The sequence below is a fragment of the Heterocephalus glaber genome, unplaced genomic scaffold (assembly GCF_053883595.1).
Source record: "Heterocephalus glaber isolate CG9 unplaced genomic scaffold, H.glaber_assembly_v1.0 deba00001429, whole genome shotgun sequence".
Classification (NCBI taxonomy): domain Eukaryota; kingdom Metazoa; phylum Chordata; class Mammalia; order Rodentia; family Bathyergidae; genus Heterocephalus; species Heterocephalus glaber.
Window position 1 is genome coordinate 34,582,118 of NW_028258294.1, and position 26,687 is coordinate 34,608,804.

Below are 26,687 nucleotides of genomic sequence, written 5' to 3' on the forward strand. Positions count from 1 at the left end.
CTAAAACTATTCAGAAAATACAAATCCGAAAACTAGTTTAAATATCAGATTAAGTAGGGCCGGGGATTTAGCTTAGTGGTTCTACCGCCTGCCTCGCAAGCGCAAGGTCCCAAGTTTGATTTCTGGTACAAAAAAAAAAAATCAGATTAAGTATGCATACCAATACAAGTCTTTTGCAGATTCAGATATGGGGCCCAATTTTAGATGTTTATTAGAGTTCAGAACTCTAAATGTGGCAGTAGGGTCTGATGGACTATGTCACAGGCTACACTATGTGATACAAAGAAAGCAACCCAGAAATAGGGAGAAAAACAATGAGTAAAAGAAATCCAAAAATACTTACCAGTGCAAACAAGATTGCGGCATAAGCCATTTCGGAAATCATGAAATACACGATTTCGATGTTCCTAGGAAAAACCAATATATTCCATTTGATTAAAACCTAAACATATCCCAAAATTTTCATTGTTTTCCCTATCCAAGCAGTTTTTATAACCCAAATTTGTGGCATTAACCTTCTTTTAAAACCAAATGTAAATTCTAAACCTTTTGGTTAGTCTACAGAAATTGTCTTCTTATAAAAGATGTTTCGAGGGCCAGGGATTTAGCTCAGTGGTTCTGCCACCTGCCTTGCAAGCGCAAGGACCCGAGTTCGATCCCCAGTACCAAAAAAAAAAAAAAGATGTCTTGTCAAAGCTTTGAATTATTTGTTAAAACACATTATGAAATTTAGAGACACCCCCCTCTCCGTACCAGGGACTGAACTTAGGACCCTGCGTTTGCCAGGCAGGCGTGGTGCCACTGAGCTACATCCCCAGCCTTTGAGACATCCTTTTCTTTCTTTCTTTCTTTCTTTCTTTCTTTCTTTTTTTTTTTTGGTGCCAGGGATCGAACTCAGATCCTTCTGCTTGCGCAGCAGGCGGTGAAACCACTGAGCCAAATCCCCAGCCCTGAGACATCCTTTTCTTAAGGCAGATAAAAGATAAAAATCTGTTAGCTTGTTTGTAATAACTGAAACTTGGAAACAGCCCACTTGCCCATGAACTGGAGACTGGATAAACAAGGAGTGTTTTTTTTTTATAAAATGAAGAACTACTCAGCTATAGAACAAGAAACTAGAGACATTTATAGCTAAATGGATGCACATTGAGGCGATACTCTTAAGTGAAATAAATAGGACACACATGTGTAAATATTGAATAGTTTCTCTGGTATGAAAAACTGAAAGTGTAAATAAGGATCAAAATGTATACTTGAGGGCCAGGGAATTAGCTCAGTGGTGCCGCCACCTGCCCCGCAAGTGCAAGGACCTGAGTTTGATCACTGGTATCCAAAAAAAAAAAGTATAACTGATAATGTGAAATAGGAAGAAAAAGTCTAAAGGGGTAGGGGAAGTGGGAGGGGTAGGGGAAAGGAAAGAAAAGAAAAAATATGAGAAAAGAAAAAAATGGAAACAAAGTCTTTGTAAATAGGGAGGGGTGGAGGAGGTGAAGGGAGGGCAGGAGAATGGGGAAAAAATAAGAACCAAGATACATCATGTAAAGGTACAAGATCCTAATGATGAATCTAACTATATTGTATACCTAAAATGTACCAATAAACTTCATGAAAAAAAAATCTGTTAGCTTAGTGACCATATACAGTAGTTCAGCCTTATCCTTGATTTCACTTTCCATGATTTTTCTAGTCAACCTCAGCTCAAAACATTACATGGAAAACCCCAGAAATAATTCCTAAATTAAACTGCATACCTTTCTGAGGAGTGTGATGAAGTCTTACATCACCCTGTCTGGAATGTGAACCATCCTTCTGTCTACTGCTCACTATCTATATCACTTAGCTCTTTTGATTATCAGCCTAACTGACATGGTATTACCATTTGTTGTGTTAAGTAACCCTTATGTAGTTAAAGCTAAATCACTGGCAATGTCTACATTATTCACCTCCCTACATCACACAGGCGAAGAATCAGCTTGCATCATTACAGGAAGGGTGAGTTTTGTTCCGTTAAGATTACTTTTAGAAGTTCACTTTATTATAGTAAACAAATTATTCTAATTTTATTAACTGTTATCAATCTCTTACTATACAATTTATATATTAAACTATCACAGATAAACACACAAAAAAACCCAGTATATACAGGTTTGGTATTATTTGGAATTGTATGCATATATTGGGATATCTTTGAACATATCCCTCTCAGATGAGGGGGGATTACTATATTTAAGTTAAAAATCTATAGCAATGTTTTCTGTAATGAAATCTAAAGATTACCTAGGAAAGACAATTAAATTTCACTTTTATATACTTTTTATTGCTTACAAAGTACTCACTCATGTACTGTTTTCAATCTTCCTAACAAACTTGTAAGGTACAAATATGTACTAATACTCCTATTTTGCTTTTAGACAATTAAATCCCAGGGAGTTAGCTAAAAGATTTTTTTTTTTTAAATCAGTTCCTTGGGCCAGGGATTTAGCTCAGTGGTGCCGCTGCCTGCCTTACAAGCACAAGGTCCTGAGTTTGATCCCTGGTACCAAAAAAAAAAAAAAAATCAGTTCCTAGGTTTTATACTCACCTGCCTCATTTTAGCATGAATATAGAAGCAAGAATAACCCAGTTGAGAAATCTTCTTGGCTAGCAATTCAACTCTCTGAGAGGAGTTACAGAAAATGATTGACTGGTTTATCTGAAGCTGAGCACAGAAAAAACAACAAAAAAACCAAATCTTTATGTGTCTTGCAAAATCTTGAATATATTAACTGGCAAACAAATGTTTAAAACACAGTCTAGAATCCTATGACAGGAGAGATATAGAAGGTTGTAAAACCTTTAAATATGACTTAATAGTTACAGATATTGATGTGTATTTTATTCTAGATGAGTGTATTTCAGAAGGGCCACATAATTGCCTATGAGAGTAAAACACAGTTGATTCTCATTATCCACATTTGTATGTTCTATAAAGTCATTGCAAACACTGAGTTAGCAAATACAGAGGCAAGCATTACTTCTAGGGAAAAACACAGGGCTAGATTCCTGTGAGCTTTTGGTCACAATCTTTTAAATCAACATATGCATATATAATCTTGTTTTATGTGTGTTTCCACTTTAGGATATCTTAACACATTCATACTTCAAACCACTCTAACTAAGGTCTGTAAAAAACATACAAAACCATCTTTTCTGCAAGGCTTGGTCTTGTGCTTGAAGCAATGGGCACTACACTTCAACACAAAGTGTAGAAATCATTTTAAACAGTGAAATCAGTAAAAAGCACAAAAAATTGAAAAATATGGCATCACAACTGTGAAAAGAATACTTGTTCATCACATGAGAATCAAATCAAGAAAACAGAATGTCATCTTCTTTGACCTCATTTGAAGAATAGACAAGTCAGGGTGAGTCAAATTTTTTGCCATATTGCACATGTTCACAAATGACTGAAAATGACAATTAGGCACAATAAATACAGAAACTGAACAATGACAATCAATTTTAATTAAAGTTAAATTATTTTAGAATAAAATTAAAGTTTGTCAATTATATAAATCAACTGAAGCTGCCTTTTAGGAAACACTACTTTTTTTTTTTAACTGTAAAGATGATGAGAAAATGGATACAACAGTTGGTTTTACTGGGATTAAATGATGAATAATCAGCAGCAGAAAACTACTACTTACCCTGGAGAAAAGTGTGTTGAGGCAGTGTACTTTCTGGCGCTCAGTTACATATGCGTAGTACTGGGTTACTCCCTTCAAAGTTAGTTCCTCCATCAGGTTAATCTCATAGGGTTTCTGCAAATGGGAATTCTGAAAAAAAGGCGGAGTCTTATTCTTAAATCAAGTTTTTTCTATCTTAAACTCAAAATATATACATTTTTGTCTGATAAACTCTTGGTCTAAGAGATGCATCTCTCTTCAAGAAAACAAGTTACATGAAAAACAAATTACTGTAAGGTGTAAGACCTCAGATTCAGAAATGCAGCTACATTATTATCCTGTTTTGTAGATAGTATAATCAATTTACCCTGCTAACATCAACTGGCTATGTCATCTTGACACTAAGACTAAGCAGAATAAGAATTTAATCCATTTCTATTATAGTTTTTAAAAAAGTGAATGTATATACAAATATTAACTGATCAGCTAAAAAAATGAGAAATAACATAAAGTTTATACCCTGATACTATGATGTAATTATGGATAAAAGTACACTCATAGGCAACAGGAAGGCATTGGTTCTAACTACAGATTTATACTCACCATGAACTTTTGTACACTAAGAGGGAAAGTAGCAGAATATAGTAAAATCTGCCTGTTTTTAGGTAATGTGAGAATAATATCCTCCATTATCTGCACGAAATCCTGTGACAGCAACTTATCTGCCTGTAAAACAAAAGAGAGGATGGTTTAAAAAACAACAAAATGACATCTAAAGTCTTTGGTTAATGTATGGACAAATAACAAAGCATAATCCAGTAAGAATATCCATAGAATGTTCTTGATTTAGAAACAATATGGCACAGCGTGCAATGGCACCAAGACAAATTTCCACTAACTCAGAAGGGGAAAAGCCTACACCACTCATCTTTTAGGGAAAAAATTTCTAGCCCAGCAATAGGCTAAATCCCTGGCATATGTTTTTAAAAAATGTATATCCCTCAGGCCAGGGATTTAGCTCAGTGTTCGAAAGAAAGGAGCCGGGTTCGATCCCCGGTACAAAAAAAAAAATGTATAGCCCTGAATATACAGACTTGGGCTGGGGATTTAGCTCAGTGGCGCCACAACTGTCTCTCTCAAGCACAAGGTCCTGACTTCAATCCCCAGTATGAGGGGGACCAAAACAGTAACTGAATATACAGACTTAGAATGAATGTGTCTTTGAAGTCATACAGAAATTCTTCTTAAAAAAATAAAAAATGTTTATTGGAAAGGTATAAACAAATAGCTTTTGCTTTATTCACTGGTAATTATAAGCAAAGCTTAAAACAGAACAGTAACTTTGCAAATGAAGAGACATTACCTCATCCAATACTATCATCTGGACATGATCAACCTTTGCTACTCCTTTCTTGATAAGATCCAGGATTCTGCCAGGGGTAGCGATTACCACATGCACTACACAAAATTTAGAAAATATGTATTATTCTCATTAATTTTTGCCTGGACAAAAAGAATACTGTAAGTCTACAATAGTCATCTTTTATCATAAACATTATTGTAGAGATAAGAGTAAAACAAAGATACAAAGATGAGCTTTAGGCTATACAGTATATACCATTTCCAGTTCACTTTAACACAGCTAGAGAATACTTCCTGTTTGTTCACCTCTATGTCTGGCAGGCTACAGCGTCCCTAATTACCTGCTCCAAATAGGGGACATTCTTGCTTGTCTTAGAACAATCCAAAATAAATAACACAAGGCGTATCAGACTTCTGACACAGTAGAAATGCCTCTAATTTAGAGCAATGGTGTTCAGCAGATAATATTATAAGGATAAAACAAAATGACCATAAAAAAAAAAAAAACCTACCCAATACATGTTGGGCGTGGTGGCACATGGCTGTAATCTCACTTGGGAGGCTGAGACAGGAGGATTACTACGAGTTTGAGGCCAGGTTGGGCTATATAAAGAGTTCAAGGCCAGCTAGACTAGAAAACCCTATTTCAAAAAACCCCCCCACAACTATGTAGTACAAAGAATTACCAAAGTAATCAAATGATATATATATAAAGCTGAGGAAAATTTGTGTAACTATAAAAGTGATCCCATTTTTGTTGTTTGGCTGCCTTTTTATACTTGATACTGTACTATGGGGATCTCTTCATGAAAATGAATCCATAAGTTTTACTCCTTAACAGCTATATGAAAATCCACTCAGACAATACCACACTGTAATTAGCCACTCACCTGAGACACTGAGATTGACCCAATTTTCCAATACTACAAATCACACTATAGCAAACAATCTTGTACATATAACTTTATATTCACCCAATTATTTTTTTCAAGTCTTAAAAATAAACATTCATAATCTGAAATATACCGCCAAATTTCCCACAATAGAAATCAATTTACACTCCCATGTTGTAAGACAATTTTTCTACAAATCTGTATCAATTAGTAATATTTTGATATTAGAATATAAATTTCCTATTTTCAATTACAGTTCAAAAAAAATTACTAGTAAGGTTAAATATCTAATACTAACTACACTAATTTACTAAAAGGAAGCACCTGTGACTAAAATCAGAGCTACACAACCGTAAGTTCTTACCTGTATCATCAAGCCTCATTATGTCATCTCGTAAATTGGTTCCTCCTGTGGTTGCCATCACTTTGGCCCCTCCCATGTGTTTGCTGACCTGGATGCAGATTTGACTGACCTGTAGAGCAAGTTCTCTAGTGGGAACAATCACCATTGCTGGAACAAGGAACAGAGAAAATAAGAACATGTCTTATTTTAAGAGCTTAAGAAGCTATAAAATAATGTTCCTTCCTTGTAAACTAGATACTGAGACTTATTAAAAAGTCTGATCACAACAGATCTAACATATATATTAGTATTTCTGAGTCCTAACAACATTTGACAGTAAGATTCACTAATTTAAAAACCATGGTAGGAAATTTCTACTGCCCAGGTTCTATTTACATCATATGAAATGAAGAAATGATTAACTGCAAATCAAGAAAGCTGTGATTTTTTTTATTTATTTATTTATTTATTTATTTATTTATTTATTTATTTATTTATTTTTGGGGCACCGGGGATTGAACTCGGGACCTTGTGCTTTCGAGGCAGGCACCAGAACCACTGAGCTAAGTAACCAGCCCCTGTAATTTTAAAAGCTGTGGAATAAATCTTAATTCTATTAGATTAACTTGGATAAGCTTACAGAAAGTTATTTTTTCTACTGCCTAAGCTCTTAAAAGCTCCAAACCACAAGCCTTTACAGAAGTTGTTCATGCTTCTACAAAGAACTCTGCAGACACACAGCTACAAGAACAATTCAGTTCCACAGTTCATAAGAAGCAATGTCAAACAATTTAATCTCGTGATTTAGCTTTCCTTTATATAGAACAAGAAATCTTATTTTGCCTACCTCACTAGAATGTTGTTGAAACTGTTTATTATATAAAAGTAGAAACCTCTTTAAAAGTTGGAAATGATCTTTACGAAACAATTAGGCCAAAAGCTATGAAAACAATCATAATACAGTACCTGATTTTTTTTTTTTTTTTTCGGTACCGGGGATTGAACTTGGGTCCTTGCGCTTGCGCAGCAGGCCGAGAAATCACTGAGCTAAATCCCCGGCCCTACAGTACCTGATTATGTAAATTCTACCAAAAAGAGAAAGGACTATCTTCTACCCAGCCCCAAGATTTAAACTACCATGTTTACTTTAAAACAAACAAACTTTGCTCCAACTAACCTTGTATATTGTCCTTCTTCAGGTCTAGCCGTTCAAGTAAGGGAATGAGGTAGGCACCACTCTTGCCTGTTCCATTTTTTGCTCTAGCTAAGATATCCCTACCAGATAAAGCAATGGGAATGCTCTCCTCCTAGGAGACAAAACAATTCAACATTATTGATTAATAAAAGCAGTAAATAAGCAAATTCTTATCTAGAACACACTGAGAGATAACTCTTTTGGTATTGCTCTTAAGTGTCCTACATTTGCATTTTACATGAATAGCAAAGCCCAAAGTGAACATCTTCATTATCAATCCATGTTTACAGAACCGTCTGTAGAATTCCTGAATTTTATTTTTGACTATACTGGGAAATTTAACCCAGAGCTTTCACACGGAGCGGAATCCCCAACCATTCAAAAGAATTTTTTTTTTTTTTACATTTTGAGACAGTGTTCACAGAATACCTTTTAAGTTATATCCCAAAGTAACAAAAACTGTGTGTGTGAGTAGCTGCGTATGGAGAGAATTTAAAAAGTGAAGGACAGGGCCGGCCGGGGATTTAGCTTAGTGGTTCCACCACCTGCCTCTCAAGCCAAGGACCCGAGTCGATCCCTGGTACCACAAAAAAAAAAAAAAAGTGAAGGAAAAACAAAGGGCCACAATAGGACTTATATATAGACCAAAAAAAAAAAAAAAAAAGTATTTCAATTCAAAATTGGGGAAAAAAACCAGCATAAACAATGCCAAGAAAAGATCGATATATTTCAATATATGGTATTTTCAGACTACTAAGCTAATTTCATTACTGAAAATTTACAGGTTGGGCTGAGGGTGTATCAGAGTGGTAGAGTGCATACTTAGCAGCCACAAGGCCCTGCATTCAATCTCTAGCACCAAAACCAGTACCATTGAAAAACTATAGCTTGATAGTTTAATCTCAGCTTCTCCTTGGCATTTTTTTTGGATATCGTCATCTAACTTGGGACATTGCGCTTGCAAGGCAGGCGCCAGAACCACTGAGCTAAATTCCCAGCCCCTGGCATTTATTATTTATACATTACACAACGTCTGTGTCTTTTACCAAATTCTGTTCTGAAATGTCCTCAACTGGAGGCTCAATCCTATTTCAGTTATCTTATTCCATGATGCATCACTGAGAATGACTCATTTTTAGCTTATTTTCTCATGTGCGTTTTTGCAGAAGATAGCAATACTTCCTATTAACTTGGAATACAGTGAAGGATTACCAATAATAACTGAAAATTAAATACACATACAGTATACAGAGAGAAATTTAAAGGGAGAACAGGTACAAAGTAGGACAAAAGAGAACATAGACAATATTCAGCTACACACTCCCTCCCTAGCAGACAAGTAATACCATATCTGTCCCTGAAGACCAGTCAGTCAGTAATGGGCTCTAAGGTACAAGGTTATCAGGGAAAAATATAGTTGGAAGGATATTTCATCTAAAAAGAACTAAAGTTTTAAACCTCTGAAAATTGTTTTTAAAGTCTCTGTGATCTTCTACTGTAAGGTAAATATCAAGTAAATAAAATACATCCTGTAATCCCAAATTTGACTGATTCATAGGTCAGCTAATTAGTCAAAATTTGCCTTCTCATTTTTAATCTTAAAACCTCACATAATGGTTCAACGTTATTACACTTTAGAAACAATCACCATCAGACTGTAGGTGATTCTGGTTTATCAAGTGGCTTTAAATAGAAAAGTGTTAATAAGACTCAAATTAACTTCTATTAAACATTAAACTGATCAATTGATACTACAGTATTGTATTATAATCCAAATCAGTCATTTTGAAAGCCCATGCCTTGGTCATACAAGACTAGAATATAGTTTAGTATAAGCAACAACTACTGGTAACTTTTACCATTATATCAGACATACAGGCCACAGAAGCTACTCTTTAGATTCTGGGGTAAGAAATATTTATTGTAAGGCCTTCCCTCCACTTCTCATCTCATAAACTAAAAGCAAGAGAAACATTTAGAACTGTCATTTTTAGATGAAAATGTTTTAGAAAGACCTTTGCATATTAAGGGTGTTTATCAAAAAGTATTTCTAAAATAAGGGTATATTATCAAAATTTGATTTCCCTATAACAAGAACAAAAGTAGCTATAATTAAGTGAAGGACCTAAGCACATTTCTGGTCCTAGGGAAATATTATTTCCCACACCAAGAGAAAAACAGATTCAGTGCCTTATTTGCCAAGTAAATTTGGACTAAAAGGACTGGAAAGTGTGATATGAACATGACACTAGTAGCCAGATGCTGTACACAGTAACAAAGAATTTATTTCACCTCTGAAATCAGACTCAGAAAAGTCAAAGAATTTAGTCTTGTTTTTTGGTTTTTTGGTTTTTTTGGTACCAGGGATCAAACTCCGATCCTTGCGCTTGCACAGCAGGCGGCGAAACCACTGAGCTAAATCCCCGGCCCTTTAGTCTTGTAATTAGTTCTAGAGTCATGAATTTCAAATGAAATTTAACATATTGTTTCTTTAATAACTACCAAACATAATTCAGGAGCTACATTTTACCTAACTAAATTTTCTATCCATCAGTAAGTTATTTTTTCAAATGCTACAAATACTTTTTTAAAAATGTTGGCTTTTCTTCAAAATCCTCTTCATAATCTATAATAAGAGGAAAGACTCTTTTCCTTTCAGCTTCAAAATACAGAAGTTTTTGCTAATCACTACTGACATGTATTATAGCATATGCTTCAGCGATGGCAGATCAGTGCTGTTGCATTTGTGAGAAAAAGACCGAGTGGTTCAGTTTGCTGCTTTATTTTTTTTATTTATTTTTTTTAGACAGAGTCCAGGCTGGTTTTGAACTCACTATGTAAGCCCAGGCTGGCCTCAAACTCATAGTGATCTTTCTTGCCTCAGTCTACTGAGTGCTGGTATCACAGGTCTGTGCCACCACACCCAGCCAGTCTGTTGCTTTACAATGGCACATGTTCTATCATTTGGCAAATTATACCATGACACTTAAGTTTTTTTGGGTTTTTTTTTTTGCAGTACTGGGGATCGAACTCAGGACCTTACGCTTGCCAGGCAGGCATGGCATCATTGAGCTACATCCCTAGCCCCAGAATTCTTAGCCTTAAAGATCCTGTCTGTCCTAGAGGTTAAATTGAACTATACACTGAATGAATTAAAAAATTCAACCTGTTGTTAGAAAAAAATGATTAAAAAAGAAAAAAATGATTTTTAATTTCTAAAACTGCCAAATTAGGAAAATAAACAGACTCACAATCACTGACATAATTTTTTCCTTCTATGCCTAAATAACCAAAAATGTTATCTAGCACTTTAAAACTGTTATTATAGCTGGAGATTTAGCTCAGTGGTGCCATCTGCCTCAAAAGCACAAGGTCCTGAGTTTGATCCCCGGCACCAAAAAAACCCCCCAAAAACCCCTGCTATTATAGAAATAACTAAGTCATAAGCAGCCTTGACTTCCATCTCCCACCACTGATAAATAGCCTTTTCTACCTAGAACCTCAATCATAAGGATCAAAGGAGTTCCAGATGGGTTAGAATAACACAGCTGCTAGAATTGTGAAAAAAAATCCAGTGACAATACTGTTAAAGTCTTTCAGCCAGTATTAAATAGTCTGCTAATTACGGAAAGGCAGTCAAAGAAAAATACTTTGGGTTTGACTCTTTTATCTTAATTTCTTCCTTGCTATTTTAATTGTTAATCTTCAATTGTTTCAAAGATTCCCATCACTTGCACAGGTTAGGTTCATCCTCTTCTGTGATGCCTGAACACTTTTTGTTTTAAGGCTACCCACACATCACTCAATTCTGCAGCATTAAAAAAGATGGCTGGTCCCTGAAAGTGTTCTAATGACTGGCTGAACCAGGTTCTTTAGAGGATAAAACCTCAGAATGAAGTAAATCAGGGAAGAATTAGAATCCTAATCTCCATATTTAGTTCACTTTTTGAATGACTTGGATTAAGGCCACTAACTTCTATTTCTCTGTCCTCTTTGACAAGGTTTATGCCCTATAGAAACTGAGAAGAAAACTTTAACAAAGTACCTATAAGCTGGTGAGTAGAGGCTTGGTGACCAGGTGCCTTTTGTCTCTTGTGTCTAGCAGTCTCATGACTGATCCCAGACTACAACGCACTGGGTCTGTGACCTGGGCTTGCAGGCTAGGGTCGGCTTAGGGCTTTTCAGCATCCCAAAGCAGCCCCTTCTTACTCTGCAGAAATAGGCAAGTTGATGAAACCAAGCAAAGTCATACTAGTCCTGGCTAGACACTACTCTGGACACAAAGCTGTCATAATGAAGAATGCTGATCACGGTACCTCAGACTCTTCCTTCAGTCATGCTGAAACTGACTGCTATCCCCACAAAGTGACAGCAGCCATGGACAAGAAGAAATCACCAAGAGGTCAAAGATCAAATCTTTTGTGAATGTTCATAGCTACAGTCCCCTCATGTCCACAAAGTACTTGATGGACATCTCCTCGGACAAACTGTTGTCAACAAAGATGTCTTCAGAGACCCTGCTCTCAAACACAACTTCTGATGAGAGGCTAAGGTCAAGTTCAAAGAGATATAAGACCAGCAAGAACAAGTGGTTCTTCCAGAAGCTTCAGTTTTTTTGTTTATATGATTAAAAAATTTTTTTTAAAGTACATACAATAGTCTGTAAATGAAAATGCACTGATACTGTGTCCTATATGACCATTAGGATTAGCAGAGAACTGAGCATACCTACAGTCGTTTAACACTAGCCTCCTAGGAAAAATAGGCAGTATGAAGTAAAAGAATTCAAGCCAAGTTCACAAGAGGCAATCCCAGGGAACTGCTATGAAACACAAGGGGCTATCATGGGAGCTGCCTGGAAGAAGGGAGGAGGAGGAAGAAAACTAAAAAAGTTTTTAAAACTTAACTATGTGCTATGTATAAATATTAGGTATGATATTTACATCCTTTCAAATTAGGTACTTTTAAATTGTTTTACATCTGACAAAAAATCCTCAAAGGAGACTGGTTGTTTCGCTCAAAATCACAAAGCAAAAAATGCTAGAACAAGGATTTAAACTTAGTTCTATAGATAATATAGAGGTGGGCCAGGGATGTAGCTCAGTAACGCTCCACCTGCCTGAGTTCAACTTGAGGGGGGGATGATGATGATGATGATAATGATGATGATGGAGGCAAGGCAAGGTTGTAGAGAAACTGGAACCCTCAATGGGAAATGTATAGTTACTTCAGAATAGACTAGTCCACAAAAGATTAAACACAAGACTGTTACCATATGAGCCACCAATTCTAATTATACCCAACAGAAATACAGTAAGATAAAACATAACAAAAACTTAAGTACGCACTCAAGAGAAATTAAAATCTCCATACAATAACCTGCACACAAATATTCACAGCAGAATCATTAAAAGCCAACAGCTGGAAAACAACTCGTGTCCAACTGATGAATGGATATATCAAATGAGGTACAGACGTACCATGGAGTATTATTAGGTAATAGAAAGGGACAGGGATGTAGCTCAGTGGCACTGCGCCTGCCTTGCAAGTGCAAGGTCCTGAGTTTGATCCCCAGTACCAAAAAAAAAAAACATAGATAAGTAGGTAATAGAAAGGACTTGAGTTCTGATACATTTTACAACCCTGAAAACATTATGCTAAATTAGAGAAGCCAGACACAAAAGATACATACTGTATGATTCCATTTAAATAAAATGTCTATAAGAGGTAAATTTATGGTGACAAAAAGTAGATTCATGGCTGTTTACTGCTGGTCCCCCAGCAGTAAAGGGGTGATGGGTTTATTTTGGGAGGTGATGAAAATCTTGTAAAATTGATTGTGGTAGTGGTCATACAACTCTAAACATACTGAAAACCACTGAATTGTACAACTTCAAATGTGTTAACTGTGTGATATGACTTAAAACTCAATAAAGCTACCCTCCCCAAGAAAATCCCCCACAACCTTAGGTCTCCAAGTTGATGTTCCATGCTAAAGTTAAAAGACTAACTGAATATATATTTTGTTGTTTACTCTAGTATCCTTTGCTAATAGCACCCCAACTTCCTTCACATACCTTCTTTCCCCACTCCTAAAGATCAAGTCTGACCAATCTTCTAAACCATGTAGTATTCAACCCAACCTAGGCCAAATGAATGCTCCCTCCTTAGAATCTAAATTGTTGTAGTACATCCACTACAGCTTTTGGTCACTCCAAATGTTTCTCCAGACTTTAACCTTGTGAACTCCCGATATTCTTTTAATAAATTTCCTTCTGCTTAAGTTAAACTAGTTTGTTACCCACAAAACAACCGAAGGATGGTATACTTTCTAATTTCCTAATATTGAGATATTTTATATAACTGTGCTACTTACAAAAGCTCAAAATTCCCATCTAGCTGCAATCAGAGTAACCACTTCCTCTTACTTCCCAAAGCTGGGTAAGACTTAAGAACCTTCATTTCAAGGAGAGAAAAAGAAAAAACCGTAGGCACTGTGGTGAAGCTGACAATGGTTGTAACAGATGCTCCCTGATATCCAGACAAAAAAGGGTAACAGAAAGCTAATTTCCAATATTATTTTTAAGAAAAACACCCCAATTTTACAATGCTAACAAGTAGGGAAATGTTGCTTTTGCATACTTGGGGGGGGTGGAGGGGGTTGGTACTGGGATTGAATTCTGGACCTCTGCACTGAGCTACATGCCCAGACCTTTAAATTTTTCGAGACAGGGTCTTGCTAGGTTGCTAAATTACCAGTGATGAGCTTCAACTGTTGCTTCTCCTGCCTCTGCCTCTCAGCATGCTGGGATTACAGGTGTATGCCACCATGCCTGACTTTTGAATACTTTTAAGTAGAATTTAGAAAAACAATTCTTTTAACCATAATCAACCCATTGTTAGCAGGAGGATATAACTTACTAAAGGACTCAGAATGCTGTAATTCCCAAATACAAAGGGCAAACTATTAATCCTTGTTAAATACAGCTAACAAATTAATTTGAGCTTCATGACCTGGTACAACAGTAAGGAGCTTCCACAATCCTCTCAGTAATAGTCTACCTGTCATTTCCTTACCTTCTCAGATTATCTACAGTCTTGTGTGGTTAGGGTCTGGAAACAATAGGAGCTGCTATCTTTCAATTCTAATATCAAAGTTTGTATAAACTTTTACAATGCAAAACAGAAAAGAAAACAGGTTCTTAGGCCTTCCAAAGAAGGTTTTGCCCATATAAAGGTATACTTTTATTAGAGTAGCATAGTATTTTACCAGGCATAGTGCTCAAGCTTAAAACTAGGTGGCTACATTCACAAAAGATATATGGGAGCAATGTGCAGAATATCTAGCTCCAGATTGTCCATGTAAAATCTTCTGAGAGCATTTTAAGTGCCTCATCCTCCAATAATTTCAGAGCCAAACCACAAGTAAATTCCATCTCTTAAAAAGATTCAAATGCAGACAACCAACCCATTTAATAAAAAAAAAAAAAAAAAAAAAAAAAAAGGCTTCACTATCTAAAAAAAATGCCTAGGTAAAACTAAGTTCTAAGTACTACATATCTGCAGCTGGGCATGGTGGTATACACCTGTAATCCCAGCACTCGGGAGGCTGAGGCAGGAGGATCGCCATAAGTTCGAGGTCAGCCTGAGCTACATAGTGAGACCTTGCTTCAAAAAACAACCAAAACCAACCCCCAAATAAATAAATATTTGCTAAACCTAAATATTTAAAAGACAACAAATACATTTTAGGAAGGAAAAAACAAGAAAAGTCAGATGAGAAGGCCGACAAGAATGCGAAGAATAGTAGAAAGCAGCCCACTACGAGGTTCGATTTTACTAGGGGATTTGTAAATTTCTTTTTGGTTCCAAAATCCTAATGTTTATAATTTGTCCTTTGGAATGAATCTAAGAAATACACTATCTTGAGCTTTCCACAGATTCTCAGGACTAAACATGAAAGAAAAATGTACCAGTTCTTAGGTGTCTACAACATACTTATATTCATACCATAGCACATTATCTTAAAGTACTCATTTTAAATTTGATCTTCACAACAAAAACTTTGTGAAGATTATTTCTACTTTACAAAAATAAGCCAAACGTCAAATCATTAAGTGGCTGGACAGTTCATTGCCTATATGCTACAAATAATAAAATCAATTTTCAATTTTAATACAAAGTAAAAACGAGTCAGCAAAAGTGCTCAATGACAATTAGGTCTGCTTAAATAATGAATCGAGGTCTGCTGAACTAACTTACTTCCTTTTCCGATAAAACTAGTATATGAAATAACCCATAACATGTAATGATCATTTATTATGTATTAGGCACCATACTAAGCAAATGATGAATTTTCAATCTTCTTTTTAACAATAATCCTATGGTATACACTATTACCTCAGTCTTACAGGTCAGAAAGCCAAGACTTAAGAGACATAAACCAAATAACCAACTTGTGATTTAACCCGGGCAGTTCCCTAGACCAAGTATGCCTACAGACACTGGTTAACTTCATTGAAGCATTCTAAATGAGAAATAGCATTGTGCTAAGTATGGAGATTTTAGTGATAAAAGTTTCTACAGTAAAAGAGTTCTATTAATTCTTTGTAAATAAAATGGGTTAACATGAACTACATCACTGTAAATTTCTAAATATTTCTAATATCTATTCTGAAATTGCCTGCCCAATGATGACGCATAATCTTGTCTGGATACTCTCTCCAGGCAAAGCACATTCATTACCCTAGAGTTCTCTCCTTGGAACAGGATCACTTCTTACAAGTTGATCTATCATCTTCTAATGACACGAATATGCAATTCCAAATAGAAAGGTACACATCATGCTATGTTAAAATTATCTGTACAATCAGCTATCCTTTCCACCAAACTGTAGGACATGAACATTATCAGTCTTGTACACCACAGAATACTCTGTCTATAACTTTCTAAATCTTTCAACAAAAAAGTACTCAGTGAGGTCACAGCATCTGTCCTTAGCAGAGCATGGATTTAACAGCTTCCTCAACTGAAGCAAGCAGCTGCTGCCTTCAATTATCAAACTGATATATGTATAGTATATTTATATGTATGTATCTTAAGGCACTAGGTGCACGCTTGGCCATTTCAGTGGAAGTAGCAGGGAAATAAATATGAACTCATATATATGTAAATATGTATCTACACACACACACACACACACACACACAAACACACACTATATTGATTCCCAATACTATTCCCCACTGAAAGGATTAAGACTCTAAATTCCAAGGCTGGGGCACAATAAATATAATTTTGGCATCATGTTATGCCACAAAGTAAGGTAGCTGAGCACAAGAAAGTGAAGACAGTGTATCACAAAACAGGAACCAGCCTGAAGCTTATACTGGTCAAAACTGGTACAATTCAAGCACAAAAATACTACCAAAAAAAGAAATTCATTAGCTCAGTGGTTCCGCCACCTGCCCTGCAAGCACAAGGATCCAAGTTTGATCCCTGGTAACCCCAAAAAAAAAAAAAAAAAAAGGAATTCATGAGTCTATGCTGATAACAGATTAAGTATGGAGGGTAAGGGAAAACTCTTCTTTATAGGAGCTAATATGGAGGAAGTGCTAGAGTTGGAGAATGAGCAAAATCAAAGTATGCTTAACAGGAAATTTTGGTGAAGAGTAAATACCCACATGATCTTCAATAGCTCCCCAGACTGTTAGTTTTGAGAAGAAAAAAAAACAGACAACACCTTGGCAAGCTAATAAGAATTATCACCAATCTGAATTAGATGAACACTATGTATAGTCAAATATGATACCCTGAGAAGACTAACATGACTTCTACAGGATTCTATTGAGAAAGCGTAACTTGAACCTACTCATATATAAACATCAGATAAACCCACAGTGAGACATGTTCTAGCAACAAAGGGAATGTATTTTTATGTCAATGTCATAAAAGAAAAGACTAGGAAAATTCTCATCATTAAAATAGGTCACAGAAGCATAGTGCCTATAAGCCATACCTAATCTGACTGGATCCTATACAAGAAGGAAAAAAATGCTACAAAGGACATTTTTGGGTCAATTAGTAATTAGAATAAAATGTTAACTTTAAAAGGACATGAGTCTGTAATTTAACCTTAAGAAGTTCAGAAAAAACCGGGGACTGTGGAACACACCTGCAATCCCAGAACTGAAGCAAGCTGATCAAGTTTGTGTCCCATCTGGGCAACTTAGCAAGACTCTGTCTCAAAAAAAAAAAAAAGTGCAGAGGATGGTAGAGAGCACCTTCCTGGGTTTGATCCCTAGTGCAAAGACAGAAAAAGTTCAGAAAAATAGTTTGTGGAAATGTGTATGTGTATAAATGTATGCCTGAGAGAAATATTATGCCACTTCCACGTAACAAAAAGACAAGTATGTAATGTAGAACACATAACGTTATATATGTAATAAAAAGGGTAAACCTACCTGAATAGGAGATGGCTTTTCCCAGCCCATTTCAAAAATTCCCATCAGTAACTCCCGTTTCAAACAGTAATCTTCAAACTCATTTCCTTTTGTGGAAGTCACATCCTAATAAACAACAAACAAAAATAAAGTACAACTATGCTATCTGGCAATTAGCACACTTAGGAATTTGTTTGAGCTAGCCATGGTAGCCCACACCTATATTCTAGCACTCTGGGAGGCTGAGGCAGGAAGTTCAAGGTCAGTCTGGGGCAAATTAGTGACATAGTGAGACCATGTCTCAAGATAAAAAATGTCTGGGAATGTAGCTCAGAGATACAATGCCTCTGAGATTAATCTCTAGTAATGCAAAAAAAAAGAGGGGGGAGCGCTGTGGTCAGTCTTCTAAAAACTGGTAAAATATTGTTATTTCTATACAAGTATTTGATGCATCATTAATCACAAGAAATAAAATCAGACTCTAGCTCTCCCACTCACTAGTTACCAGTATTTGGACAAGTTTGGGTTTCTCAAGCTCAGTATACTAAAACTGGAGCCAGAAAATTCTGCTTCAAGAAGCTGTCCTATAGCATTCACCCAGGGTTGATAACCAAAAATGCCTCTGGCTAATGCTAAATGCCCTCTAGGGGACAGAATCACCTCTTCTCTAAATTTGTTTTCTCATCCACAAAATGAGCATAATACCTAACCTGAGTAACTGGGCTGCTGGAAGCAATAGAAAATTAGATAAGATGTGCATATGTTTAAACATATTATTTAACATATACAATTTTATTATATCATTCTACCAAAGAATGGTGGAAAATTTTGGCAATCTATTATGTGGCTTATACAATACAATCTTAATCATTTCAACCTACTTAAGAGTAAATCCATATTATCTAATGTTATTACAAGTTAATTACTTCTAGTTTTCCTACCATTTTCCCACTTGAATTCTCCAACCAACTTACCGAAGTTTTGATTCTTAGATCCTTTGGAGGGAGTTTTAAAGTCTTTTTCCAGTCATCACCAGGCCTAGAGAGAATATAGTAAATGTGAAGTATCAAAATTCACAGTCTTATCTAATAATGCAACAATTTGATGACTGTTATAACAATTAATTAAAATATAATTAAGTTCTAAAAAGCATAGTAAAGCTGGGCATGGTGGTGGATGCCTGTAATCCTAGTACTCTGGGAGGCTGAGAGGAGGATCCCAAGTTTGACTCAAGCCTGGGCAATTTAGCAAGATTGTCTCAAAATAAAAAATAAAGGGCTGGGGATGTCACTCAGTGCAAAGGCCTTGAGCTCAATGCTTAGTACTACAAAAATAAATAAAATTTTAAAAAGTACAGCAAGTTTAATATATACCCATGTACTCAAGAGTACAGTTAATCAGACAGTGAAACAAGGTTTAGAGCATCTATTCTCCTAAGAGATGCAGTATAATATATAGTACAAATGCTGTCAAAATGTTTTGTTTGAACTAGTGTTTTAATTCAAATTAGCTGCCAACATTTAAAAACCAGGAAATTTCAAGTAAAACCTCAGATTCTGAATTTTCTTGAAAAGCTGGAAGGTGCCCTGCGTTTGATTCCCAGCATCAGAAAAAGGAGGGGTAAGGGGAGGGATAGAGGGAGGTGAAGGGGGGGAGGAGACAAAGGGAGAGGAGGGGAAACAAGTGGAAAGGGAGGGGAGGGGAGGAGAGAAGAGGGGGGACAGAGGAGGAAAAAGGAAAAAAAGAAAAGTATAAGCTTTAGCAACAGTGTTCCAAATTACTAAGTGGTAACAGTTTGGTAGAATTTAGTAACTAAAGTTTAAAATCAAGTGTTGGGGCTTTGAATCCAAGGGCTGGCACATGCTAGACAAGGGCTCTACCACAGAGGTACTTCCCAGCCCTTTATGATTTGAGAGTTACACTAAATTGTCCAGATTTTACTCAAACTTGTGGTCTTCCTGCCACAACCTTTTGGGCAGCTGGGTTTAAGGGCATGCACACCCATGCCCACCTTAACTGCCCCCATTCCACAGGGGAAGTACCTTCCAATTCTGCACTTAGGCATCTTAGATTGTAACTCCCAGTAACTAAAACCAAAGATGCCTGAAGCAGGCTATGGTGGCTCACACTTGTAATTGCAGTACTTGGGAAGCTGAGGAAGGAGGATCACCACTGAGGCAAGCCTTAACTACACAGCAAGACCCTGTCTCAAAAAACCAAGAAACAGGGCCGGGGATTTAGCTCAGTGGTTCTGGTGCCTGGCTTGCAGGTGTAAGGTCCCAAGTTCGATCCCCAGTACCAAAAAAAACCCCAAAAAAACCCCAACAAACCAAAAAAACACAAACAACAAAAACCCCAACACACCATCCAAACAAAAAACAAAGATGCCTGTAAGTCTTACCTACTGAGGAAGGTGAAACAGGAGGATCACTTGAACTTGAGAGCTCAAGTCCAGCCTGCACAACTTAGCAACTCAGTCTCAAAATGTAAAAGAAAGGTCTGAGGATGTAGCTCAGTGCAAAGGCCCTGCGTTCAATAACCAGTACTACCAAACAAACAAACAAAACAAAGACTATGAAGTAGTTTTTATCCTTAAGAACTAAAAGTTGCCTAAATTTTTCTAGCCTATTTATATTTTGTCAAGACAAACTACATACAATTCAGGAAACATTCGTAATTTCTATACCAATGAAAGGATTCACCTTAAAAATAAAATGCACTAAGCTGGGCATGGTGGCAAAAGCCTGTGATCCCAGCAGCAAGGAGGCTGAGGCAGAAGAATTGCTGAGTCCAAGGCCAGCCTGGACTACATAGTAAGTTCAAGACTAGGCTGGACTACACAGTGAGAATCTATTTCAAAAAAATAAAAACAAACAAAAAGCACTAATGCCAGTTCTTCCAGTGATCAAACCAAGTCTATTGGGAATTAATCCTTACAGTCACTAGTGAACCACCCAACAGTAATCATCTATAATACTCTGGTAGCTTATAAGGACTATTTTCCACTAGGAAGTGAAAAGGTCCAGACCAGTGGCAGTGAACCCACAGCATGTGTGCCCAACAGGTTGTTTATATTATTCAAAGCTCTAAAAGATTTGGCATCACTGGCCTAGACAGTAACAAAGTATACACTTTAGCTCAGTAAACCAAAATAACATCATCTTACAAAGAGTTCTCTATATATTATATCATTTTAGATATGGCCAAGTTTTAACAAAAGTCACACACTTCAATTGGGATCCAAAATCTTAAAAGTCAATTCTGTGCAACTGAATCTTTACAGTAACAGTTACCATCCAAATAATTTAAACTAAGCACCTAAAGATGACCAACAGCCTACAAACTGAGTTTTGAAAATATTCTGTAATGGGGCTGTGGCTTTAGCTAAGTGACATGCAAGGCACTGGGCTCAATCTCCAGTAGCAGAAGAAAAAAAAATTCTGTAGTAAATGAGGCCCTTATGTTTTAGTAACAAAGGAGTTTTGAGACAAAAATGTATGTTTCTGCCAGAGATGGTGGCACATGCATATAGTCCCTGTTACTTTAGAAGACTGAGGCCAGACGAGACAACTGAGATCCTATCTCGAAATAAAAAAGTTTTTTTTACAAAGGAGAAAGCCTGTGGATGTTTAGTGATAAGACCTTGTATGTGAGGCCTTGGATTTGGTCCACAGTACAAACAAATGAGTGGGTGAGTGAATGAATATATGAATCATGAAAACTCAGGATTTTTGAACTCTTAGAAATATTTTTTTTGAAAGACTGGGTATTGAGTAGATTTTAAAATCAAGCAGCCGACCCCCTTCCTTTCATGGGTTCAAGTTCCAAAAACACTGTTTCCAAGAATTCAAAAATCCTGAGATTTCTGATTGATTTTGCAGTACTGGGGACCAAATTCAAGTCTTCAAGCGTATTAGGGCAAGCATTCTACAACTGAGCTATATATCCCCAGTCCCTCTGATTTATTTTGTATAAAGAAAAAATATAAAAAGTAGAAAAGGGCCGGGGATTTAGCTCAGTAGTTTTGCTGCCTGCTGCTCAAGCGCAAGGACCTGAGTTCAATCCCCAGTACCCAAAAAAAGAGTAGAAAAGTGAATTTCCAGAACTAGAAAGTTATGTATAAATTTTCTCAAACACACTCTGGAGTGCAAAAAGCTGGTCATATTTTAAATCTAAAGTTTGCTTTTTTAAAAAAAAATTTCAATTTGCTTTAGCTGCCATTTAAACTAAAAGGTACACTGTTAACATTAGAAAAAGACTGATAAAAAATTCTGATCATTTATGTACAAATTCAGCTAGTAACTTCTACAATGAGCTAATAATGAAAACCAGAACTGTCTCTTAAAATAATCTATACAAAATTAAGACACATCACCTGTGCCTACCAAATATTCATTACTTGCTGAATTAATTATGGCAGAAATGTTATTGTATTGTATATACCTACTATGCATAAAATTATCCTTTATTTACAATCAAAATGTTTACGGTAAAAAGTAGCTAATAACAAAAAGAAATCCTGGTTCCCCAAGTGTGTTTATTATTTTCTGTCACTTACTTTATAGTGGTGGTCATACTCTGTGCTTGCTGCTGAGTGCCATTATTGATTGTGTTGGTGTTTTTCAACTGGTTCATCTGTTGCTGTGTCTGTGTGCCCCCTCCTCCGGGGCCACCACTGGGCTTCACAGGGCCCCTCAGCTGACCATTTTGACTGGACAGACCCATTATAACAGGGTTCTCTGTTCTGGCCGTGCTCATGCTGTGTTAATTGCAAAGGTGTCTCTTTCAAACTTCAAAGCTTTTGAAAGTCAGTAAAGAAACTGTAATAACAGTTTATTAGGCTCTCCAAAATGAAGAGATAAATATAAGTCTTGCTCAATATTTGAGTCCTTTATTGCAGTGCAGGCAAGCACCTGTAAGTCTCTGAACGGTAAGCAGCAGTAACTTGCTCTCATGCACAGAATCAATTTTTTATTTTTAAAAAGCCCTCTAACAAGCGTGAGTTATATCTGAATTCACTCACTTCAATCTGAAACAAAGAAAAAAAATTAAATTAGCAAACAGGAAAGTTAGAAAAAAATTTTTGTTTTACTTTCAAATAACTCCTTTAGACCAGCTTTTAAAGAATACTGCTGTTACATTTAGGACAAATCACTGGCCAAACTAGGAAAGACTTAATGAATTACCTCAAAAAACAAATCTACAGTGAGTCAATGAACGTCAACCATTTAAAATTGTGAAGTCAAAGTAACCCAGAAAAAAATCACACAGAAAGATACTATGATTAAATTACCATTAGTTGTCAAATGATAATCTGTTCCCTTCATTTTCCTCCTTGAATTCTCTACAAGTCTCTGCCACCTCTAAAGTCAATGATTCATCATACTTAACTGCATTTCAACCCAATGAAATACCAGTTTACTTACTGTAAATCTACCTATGAACATGGAAAGACAACTCATTATTTTTAAAATTTTTTGAGACAGGGTATCACTATGTAGTCCAGGCTGGCCTCAAAGTTGGAACAATCTTCTTGCCTCAGTCTCCCCAGTGGTGGGATTATAGCTGCGCATCATTACACTGGGCAATTTTTTTATATTTCTGACTGCAATCAAGAATCCTTTCAAGAGTTAAGCAAGCTTCTGACTTGAAAATTGTGTTTCTGAAGAAAAATGTTACTTTTACCCTTAAATTTTTGTCATTTAAAACAACAATGAAGCAGTCAAGGGACATGTAGATTGTCAAAATCTTTTACTTGAAAAAGTCAAGAAGCTGGATGAAGTGGCGCATATACTCAGGAGGATTGATTGCTTTATAAGTTCGAGGGAAGCCTGGACTGCAAAAAGAAAACTTTTAGCTATCTTTCAATAAGTACTTTTTTTTCAAAAAGTACACAATTTAAAATAGCATTATTATTAACTTTTTAGAGGAATTTGTATAAAACCAAAAGATCTGTGAAAGGCTAAACACATTGACTTTAACAAAACTTTCCAAACCACCCCCCAAAAACTGATCTAACAGTTATTTCAAAAATGAACTGGGCTGGGGATTTAGCTTAGTGGTTCTGACGCCTGCCTCGAAAGCACAAGGACCAGAGTTCAATCCTTGGTACCAAAAAAAAAAGTTACATGAAAAATGAACTGGTCAACCTCCTTCATTTTCAAATTATTCCCCCAAATCGAAATAGATTAAAATTTAATAAAAACTTAACTTACAAAAGCCCATTAGCCCATTAATCAAAGCCAACTCTGCTTATTTTTTAATCCTTACATTTCTTCCCTAAAATGTACTAGTTTAATCTGTGATTTTTGCTGTGCCCCAAAGTATCTTAAGCTCAATCATTTTAAAGTCAAAAGCTATCTCAGTTTATTAGAAAATGTTCCTTAAGTCTTCCTTTAAAATAGAAAATTTGAACATTACGTTGCTCACAAGCAAGTTCTATTTATTTTGAAATCCTAACCTGTTATCCGTGTCTGAAGACATATCTAACAGCTACCTTTCTTTATTAACAGGCCGATTACAATCACAACATCATGTAGTTCATACAGGGAGACTTGTTTGCAAACTAAGAGGATGAGGGCAACCTCTAAAGTCTAAAAGTTATCATACTATCATTTACATGAAGACCCATCACCTCCTTAAATTCAAAATGAGACAGATCATAATAACTGCTCCCCTCCTAAACTGACACCTGCACTGCAGCTTTGTCTCAGAGAAGGCAGTATTTCTTTTACATCTTCCCAATTTACATTTGCAAGTTATAGGTCTACATTAAAAAAAAAAAAAGGAATGTAGCCTACTTGGGAGGAGTCCCTGCCTAATTACAGCACTTTCTCAGATTCCAGTTAGCAACTGACAGTTTCACACCCAAAACAGCATCTTCATAGCAAGAGCTTTTCTTTGCAAATGCAGCGCAGCTTTTCTAAGCTGAGGGAGCAAGTTGGAGTGAGTTGGGCTTATCCAGAAAGGGAAAGGGGATTGTGGAAGAGAAAAGGGAGTGAGGGAGACATGTCAATGACTGCAGCCCCGTAACCGTAGAGCAATAATTTCGTGTGCCCCCCCCCCCCCGCCGCCGCCACTCACTCCTGAAGTCCGCGCGCCCTCTGACCATAAACACAAAAGGGTTGGTGCCTGAAATGCTATCTGCGCAGTAGGAGCCGGGCAACAGCTCCGCCAGTAGGAAACAGTAAGAACTCCCCCTATTAGGCCCCCAAGATTCTCCCTAAACACCGAAAGCCCCTCCTCTCCTCTATGACTAGGTGGCTCCTAAACACACTCTGGTCACCGACCTACAAGGCCTATTTCAATCAACCAGCTGCCGGTCCTCTTCTACCTGAGCCTTTCTCTACGGCTTGTCCCTGCTGCCCCCTATAGGGCCGTCTCGTACCCTATAACCTTCACCATCACCCCCTCCCAAGTCCTGCCACCCCCTTTGGTCCCCAATCCCCTCCCTCATCTTCTATTAGGCTCCTCCGAGCACTGAGCCCGCTCCTCCTCCCGACGCCACCGCGCACCACATTCGACTCTTCTCAAGCACCCCCACCCCACACAGCTGCCGCCCGCCCTCCTTCCTCTCCAGGCCCGGCCAGCCCTCCGACCCGGAGCGCCCCCTACGCCGGCCCGAGGGGCTCCCTGCTGCCCCCTGGGCCCCTCTGGCTTCGACCCTACCGCCTCACCCCGTTCCCCGCGGCTCGGGCCGAGTCCTACCACTGAGGCCACTCCCGCTCGGTACCCTCGGTCCTTTATTGTTGACTCGAAGCTCCCAAAATGGCGGCGGCTCCTTCCTCCTCGGAAACCTCCGCCCGCCCCCACCCGGCCCCTAGCCGCGGCCTCCGCCCGCCCCCGGCCCTCCCCTCCCCGCCCCGCCCCGCGCGCCCCGCTCCCGCCGCTCTGAGCAACCCCGCCCGCGCCCCGGCCTCCCCGCTGCCCGCACTACCTTCGCCGCCGCCCGCTCTCACGGCGCCGCCGAAGTCGCCGCCGGGCTGAGCTAACTCTGCTCCTCTGCCCCCTCCCTCGCCGCTGCCTCCCGCCCTCCTCCCCAGCCTCTCCGCATGGCGGCGGCCGCAGCTCCTCCTCCACTCAAGATGGCGAGAGCTCGGCCGCCGCCGCCACTGAGCTCGCCCCGGCGTCACGGCCTCGGCGGGCTGAGGAACCCAGCCAGGGACGCTCCCTGAGAAAAAAACGGCAGCCGTTCGGCCACACCGTGACGCCCGAAACGGGCTCCTCGAAAGGGCAAGGGGCTTGTTTCCTCACAGCTGAGGAGAAATAGTTGGGGAATGGTGGCCGGGAAGAGTCGCCTGTCTTCGCCCCTCCAAAGTGAACATCGGGGGTTGTGACCCGAGGAGGACCTGCGTGTGCCTGACCAAGGACACGTTCCGAGAACCTCTGGGCAGGGCTCGGGAGCGGGAAGCTGACCTGACATCTCCCATGGACCAAGGGCCGCCTCCCTCCAGGATCGAGCGGAACGAGTGGCCCAGAGGCGCCAGTGCGCGCGGCCGTGGGGCCGGAAGGGGGCCCGGCCGGGACGGGAGGGCGGGCGCGCCCGGGGAGGCTCCGGGGAGGGGCTGGCCCCGAGGGCGCGCCTGGGGGAGGTGGGGGCTGGGTGCGCCCGAGGAGGGTGTCGGTGAGGGCCGGCCGCCGGGGGCGCCAAGCCGGAAGGGCGACCGTACATCCGGCCTCCAGTGGGCACTGCTCAGGGAAGAGGGACCGGACCTCCCCCACGGGGACGGACGCTTCGGAGGAGTCCCTCGTAATGGAAATAGGAGCTCTGCAGGAGGCCGAGGCGCG

At 38.4% G+C, this 26,687-nt stretch overlaps 1 protein-coding gene and 1 pseudogene across 4 annotated transcripts in view; one reads left to right on the forward strand and one right to left on the reverse strand.

Annotated features, from left to right (window-relative positions):
- Ddx6 (DEAD-box helicase 6) overlaps window positions 1-26,439 on the reverse strand; it is a 33,336-nt gene extending 6,897 nt beyond the window's left edge. Inside the window, exons 1-11 of one of the 4 annotated variants that reach the window (XM_004856729.4) lie at window positions 25,577-25,714; window positions 22,459-22,929; window positions 18,875-18,938; window positions 17,922-18,026; window positions 7,441-7,570; window positions 6,285-6,431; window positions 5,029-5,123; window positions 4,269-4,391; window positions 3,687-3,815; window positions 2,582-2,698; window positions 344-407 (exon numbers count right to left, since the gene is read on the reverse strand). In XM_004856729.4, coding sequence (XP_004856786.1) covers window positions 344-407; window positions 2,582-2,698; window positions 3,687-3,815; window positions 4,269-4,391; window positions 5,029-5,123; window positions 6,285-6,431; window positions 7,441-7,570; window positions 17,922-18,026; window positions 18,875-18,938; window positions 22,459-22,658 — 1,174 coding nt within the window. In that variant the 5' untranslated portion in view covers window positions 22,659-22,929; window positions 25,577-25,714. Of the gene's footprint in view, window positions 1-343; window positions 408-2,581; window positions 2,699-3,686; window positions 3,816-4,268; window positions 4,392-5,028; window positions 5,124-6,284; window positions 6,432-7,440; window positions 7,571-17,921; window positions 18,027-18,874; window positions 18,939-22,458; window positions 22,930-25,576; window positions 25,746-25,836; window positions 25,921-26,315 lie in introns of those variants that run through there. The other 3 variants (XM_004856727.4, XM_004856728.4, XM_021237668.2) reach the window with 3 other exon arrangements.
- On the forward strand, window positions 11,683-12,089 carry LOC110344283 (large ribosomal subunit protein eL27 pseudogene; annotated as a pseudogene).
- Window positions 26,440-26,687: the final 248 nt, after the last annotated feature.